This window comes from Cupressus sempervirens, chromosome 1, assembly GCF_028749045.1.
Source record: "Cupressus sempervirens isolate cs-2001-9-10 chromosome 1, ASM2874904v1, whole genome shotgun sequence".
NCBI lineage: Eukaryota > Viridiplantae > Streptophyta > Pinopsida > Cupressales > Cupressaceae > Cupressus > Cupressus sempervirens.
In genome coordinates this window covers 857,992,134-857,997,806 of record NC_143118.1, presented here as the reverse complement: position 1 = coordinate 857,997,806, position 5,673 = coordinate 857,992,134, and the positions used below count along the sequence as shown (strand labels likewise).

Below are 5,673 nucleotides of genomic sequence, written 5' to 3'. Positions count from 1 at the left end.
GCCCACTATACAGGGCCAAAATTAGATTAAAACAGGACTTCAACTTCAATCTGCTGCGCCCACTTATCAAATTCAAAAGAAAAATTAATCTCCGAAAGAATTTTCTTGTTTTTCTCCATAAACACATAGATTATAACAAACCATTAGTAAAAACCTACTTAAAAATCGATGCTTTCTCAGAGATGTTACAGGATGTAAAAGTGAGCAGATCTTGAGCAGCGTTGCATACTACGAATCTACACTGTAAGTTGAGCATGAACTAACGTGTGTCTGAATTTTTTTTTGAATCGCCATCTTGATTATTGTCCAAAGCTTCAACAGTTTGGCTTACTCCTAATATCGTCAATCATTATGGACACCATTACCTAAATCTTCTATTCAACTATTAAAGTTGCCAAAGAGTTAACAAGAATTGAGACTACTTCATTTAGAACAACTTTGAAGGCATCATGCATTCATACCATTCACAACCATTACAGGTGCCTCCTTGACCCAAGTTTGAGAGGCTAAAGCTAAAGCTTCAAATACTCAATACTCTTAATGGGACACCCTGAATTCCAATCTAAAATAAGAAAGTAGTTCTCCCAAGGGGGCTACACATGCCTTCTTCATGAATCAGGCCTCTGCCAGTGGATATAATAGCAGAACTTATGAAAACCATTAAGAATTAAGACAACTTCGTCAAAGAAAAATCTTTGAAGGCATCATGTATTTATACCACTACTAGATTGCAGTTCAAGTGGAAACCAGTAACAACCATTATACATAACTCCTTGACCCAAGTTTGAGAGGCTAAAGCACGAGGTTCAATTTTGTATTTGCTTTTGGCATCAACAACTGGGCTCACACTTAATGTTGCAGAGTGAAAGAAATAGAATGAAAAAGAAAAAACATGTTCTAAACCAGAAACAACAATAATAAATCTTACAGTTCAATTATTTTTAATGTCCTGTAAGTTTAAACTTATTAAATGTTCTGTACCAAATGATTACAATTGTTTTACCAGTCTTACAACAGTTAACATTGAAAATCTCTAAAACACGATTCTAAATGAGATGTCACTTTATTGAGTCTATGATATGGAAATTTAAAAATAGTATTAAAGAAGAGTTACACCAATTTGAATTATGTTGTCTGTATTAGCACATTATGACGGTTATTTGTTCTTGTCATCAAGATCCAATTATTGTTGAATTTTTAAATGGGGATAGCTCACTCGAAACGTTATCCCTCCTAAAATTTAAACTCTATTTTGCATGACTGTTGATGAGATTGAACTGAAATAGTAGCTACTAAATTTCCTGACTTCTACATGTTCAAACTCAGTTTCAAGGTGGGAACAGCAAGAAGATTATCCTTTCTAGGAATACTGGTCCTAAAGATCTCAGTCATATCCAATTCAAAGGGATCACCATTGCCTTCCAAATTCTAGTCAAAGCTGTGCACCAGCTGAGCCAAAACAAGCTCAATGTTCGCCATTGCAAATCCAGCGCCAAGGCATCCTCTCCTTCCTGCACCAAAAGTAGCACCTCAAAATCTCGCCCTTTGATATCAATATTCTTACCTATAAATCTTTCAGGCTTGAATATTAAAGAATCTTCCCACACTTATGGATCTCTTCCAATCGCCCACACATTCACAATTAGCCTTGTCTTTTGAGGTATAAAGTAACCAGCAACTGTATAGTCTTCTCTGGCTTCATGTGGAAGCATTAAGGGCCCTGGAGGATACAATCTCAAAATCTCTTTCACCGCACATTTCAGTTATTCCATGTCCACAAGCTCAGATTCTCTCACCATGCACTGTTTTCCAGCTATACATTCAATTTCTCCTTGTAACTTCTTGCCAACATGTGGGTTTCTCACCATCTCACTTATTGCCCATTCTAAGGCATTGATTGTTGTCTCCAAACCGTCAAGAAATATGTCCTGCCAAAAGTGAAAAAACAAATATTCAGGATTTCCTTCAAACCCTGGCACTGAATTAAAGAAGATAAATAATGCAAGCAAATTCAAGAAAATTATTCCTTCTTTCTGATGATGGATCACAAAGTGATTTGAAAAATAGATTGAGAAATTTAATCTACAAGATCACTTAATAATATTCATAGACTGTAGTAACTGGTACCAACAATTCAAGCGAATGTCAATATCAGGAGGCAAACAGAGAGGAATGTGAGCATACAAGGATTGTTGCTTTAATGTGTTCTTGGGTGATTTTCATTCCGTGCCATCCCCAAAAGCACATCTACCAGGTCCTTAGTATGATTTTCATTTTCCTGACTCCTTTCTAGATGTTGATCAATAATCTTCTCAACAACTGCATCAAAGAAGTTGTGGGCTTTCTTCATTTCCCCCTTCACACCACTCAAGTCATCAATCCAAGCAATGGAAGGAATGAAGTCTCCAATGTTGAAAGCCCCAATCATCTTTGTGACCTCTTGCACCACTTGGTTGAGCTCCTTGCCTACCAAATCATCAAAAAAATTAGTACCAGCCAATGTCCTCCAGATTATGGAGAAGATAAGAGATTCTATGATCTTGCTCACATTCACTGCTATTTCTTCATTGAGTATCTTGGTTTCTAAAAACTTTTGTTTCGAAGTTTTTGGTTTTGGGTTATTCGAATGAAGATGTAATTAGGAGATTTGGAGAATTTATTCACTGCTAAAAACCTTTGTTTCAAAGTTTTATTTGAATGACTAGAATTTTTTATCAATTCTAGAAAAAATGGATGGTTATATCCATCTAATGAATGTAAAAGAGAGTAGATCTTGAACAGCGTCGCATACTATGATTCCTTACTGTAAGTTGAACATGAAATAACATTTTTCTGAATTATGTTAAGAATCGCCATCTTGATTATTGTCCAAAGCTTCAAATCTTTGGCTTACTCCTAATATCGTCAATCATTATGAATGCCATAACCGAAATCTTTAATTCAACTATTTAAGCTGCCAAAGAGTTCACAAGGATTGAGACTACTTCATTTAGAACAACTTTGAAGACATCATACATTCATACCATTAACAACCATTACAGGTGCCTCCTTGACCCAAGTTTGAGGGGCTAAGGCTAAAGGTTCAAATAGTCAACACTTCTAATGAGACACCATGAGTTCCAATCTATAGGAACGCAGTTCTCCCATGGGGGCTACACATGCCTTCTTCATGAATCAGGCCTCTGCCACTGGATATAATAGTAGAACTTATGAAAACCATTAAGAATTAAGACAACTTCATTTAAAAGATAATTTTAGGCATCGAGTATTCATGCCATTAGTAGATTGCAGTTCAAGTGGAAACCATGAACAACCATTACAAATACTTCCTTGGCCCAACTTTGCGAGGCTAAAGTGCGAGGTTCAGACACCCAAAAACTCTTCTTCGAAAACCGTGACTTCTAATCTCTGCTGGAAAGCAGTTCTCCAGCTGGGGATACACATGCCATCTTCATAATCCAAGCCGCTGGATATAATAGCAAGATGAATTCAGTCGTAAGGCTCGTACTCCTGTATTCCGTAAAAGACTTCCATCAAAAATAACTCAGAGCTGCCTGGTGAGGGCTTCGAGGGCACGTGAAGCCTAATTCCACAGATGACTACTGAACAAGATCAATTTTCTTGCAAATCCGCACTAAACCATGCTCGATTCTACATATGAGCTGAGAATACACCAAATCCCTGAAGCTTTCTAGCCAAGTCATGGAACCTTGAATGGTGATGCTTGTTTTTAGACCCTGAACTTCCCTCACCTTTTATGTATCCAGAAATCATCACCTGAGAAGAACTCTTTGTAACTCGAGCCTTTGGCTTCTTGTCGCAGAGGCGATGATGCATCCACGATTTATTCCCCACGGGCTGTTCTTTTCTGTAAGTTGCCGTTGGATTACCAATCTCCCAAAGAAAAAGTTCAAGCTGCTTTGAAAGTGCCACAAGCTCGTAATAATCAAACAAAGAGCTCCCACAAATCTCCGTTTCACAATCCACGGAGGACATTTCATGAAAACTGGTGCACCCAGTAACAGATTCCGATTCGACCGTATCAAGTATTGAAAAAGTGTTTTCCATCCAATTGCTGTTGCTGTTGAGGAATCCCATAGCCTCAAGCTTGAATCTTGTGGGTCGTCTTTCTATGGGGAATTGCTGTTTGATTTGTATGTCGGATTCTTCAATGTGCTTAGATTGTGCGCCGGCTCCGTGCTGATACCATGCCCAAGCAGCTGCTTTAACATAATCCTCATCATGCTCTGTAATGGAGCCTCTCTTCTCCTTCCCCTTTTTCCCCATTTCACTACTCTGGTTTGTTCAGAAATTATGTTACGGAAACAGTGTTTATCTCATTTACCTATCTGTTTGAAAAATGCAGATTGGAAATCGCAGATTATGGGTGGGTTGAGAAGCAAATCAAATTGTGTCGTGGATGTGCGGAATGGAAAGAAATCAAATCTTGGATGCTTCTTGGATGTGGTTTTCAATGTTAACATGGCCCATCTAACCGAAATGACTAGTGAAGCGAAGGCAGCCAAGTGTGTGGAAGAGAGACACAGAAAGCCTTTCGAAAATGACAACGTGGAGACAAGGGGACCATAGCCTACCAACAAATCCTAACAATAATGATATTGAATCAAGTTGGAATTAAGTTGGATTGGATTTTGTCTATGTATATGGAGATGAAGGAGGCTTTAGTTGGATTACATTTTTTTGGTAGTTCCTCCCAAAGGACTAATGGATTCATGCAGTTCATTTCTTCAATTAGATAAATCATGTTCCATGAATTTTTACAAATTAAATATAACTTCTAATGTTCATACCTATTTTCTATTTTTTAGGCTGTGATTGGATCACACTAATTTCAGTAGGGAAAATGCAGATTTTTTTGAAGTATAAAGAATCCTTTTCAGCGCAACTTGTAAGCTAATTATGCAGCCAGCTGGCAATACAATGAAAGTTGGGCCATATAAGTTCCTATTATTAGATATTATATAAATAATATATTTATTGGTTCTTTTCAAATATCACTCATGTTTATTACCTACCATTATTATTTTCATATCAAACACAATGGAAAAACATAATAAGAGAATCCCAAGCTAAAAACAAAATGTATATTAACAAAAGACATAGTTCCTGCCATATGTGTCACGATTATAGTATTGTAGAGTGTGGCAATAAAGGGTTCAGATGGAAGAATAAACTTTTTAATTTGAAGGAATGTTAAATGTATTAAAACAACTTTTTTTATATCTTTTGATCTTTTAGAGGTTGAATCATCTTTAAACCGTATTAGAATTAATCATAATTGTACATAGAACTTAAGAACTAAAGACAGTGGAGAAATATAGACAATTATATTTTTCATTAATGTTTCTAGTTGAATTTGAGTAGACAAGTTATAGCTCTTACCAAGTGCAAAATTACTTCTTTGTGTCATTAGAATTTTAACATCAACGCCTTTACAAAAAAAGTTACAACAAGCTCTAAATTGGAAAACTCAAAAGTATATTAGAACTTTAAAACAAAATGAAATTCTTTAACTTCAAGAGTTTTGACACTTGAAAGCGTCTTCGTAAGCCCTCAAGAAATGTTGTTCAATTTCACTAAAAAAAACACGCGTGTATTACAAGGCAACACATTTTTTGCATTATTGATTTTTCCATGAGAAGTCTTGAGATA

General features: G+C 36.3%; 1 protein-coding gene across 1 annotated transcript; it reads right to left on the bottom strand.

Moving 5' to 3' along the window:
- Positions 1 to 1,080: 1,080 nt before the first annotated feature.
- LOC149580543 (uncharacterized) lies at positions 1,081 to 4,402 on the bottom strand. The gene is made up of 3 exons (XM_089791773.1): positions 3,024 to 4,402; positions 2,185 to 2,466; positions 1,081 to 1,928 (listed from the first exon to the last, which is right to left on the bottom strand). Exon 1 carries the CDS (start codon positions 4,285 to 4,287, stop codon positions 3,652 to 3,654), a length of 636 nt encoding a protein of 211 aa, XP_089647899.1. The 5' UTR covers positions 4,288 to 4,402; the 3' UTR covers positions 1,081 to 1,928; positions 2,185 to 2,466; positions 3,024 to 3,651.
- Between the last annotated feature and the right edge of the window lie 1,271 nt (positions 4,403 to 5,673).

Excerpts from the sequence above, each read along its gene's own strand:
- LOC149580543 (XM_089791773.1), bottom strand. The coding sequence starts at position 4,287 with ATGGGGAAAAAGGGGAAGGAGAAGAGAGGCTCCATTACAGAGCATGAT.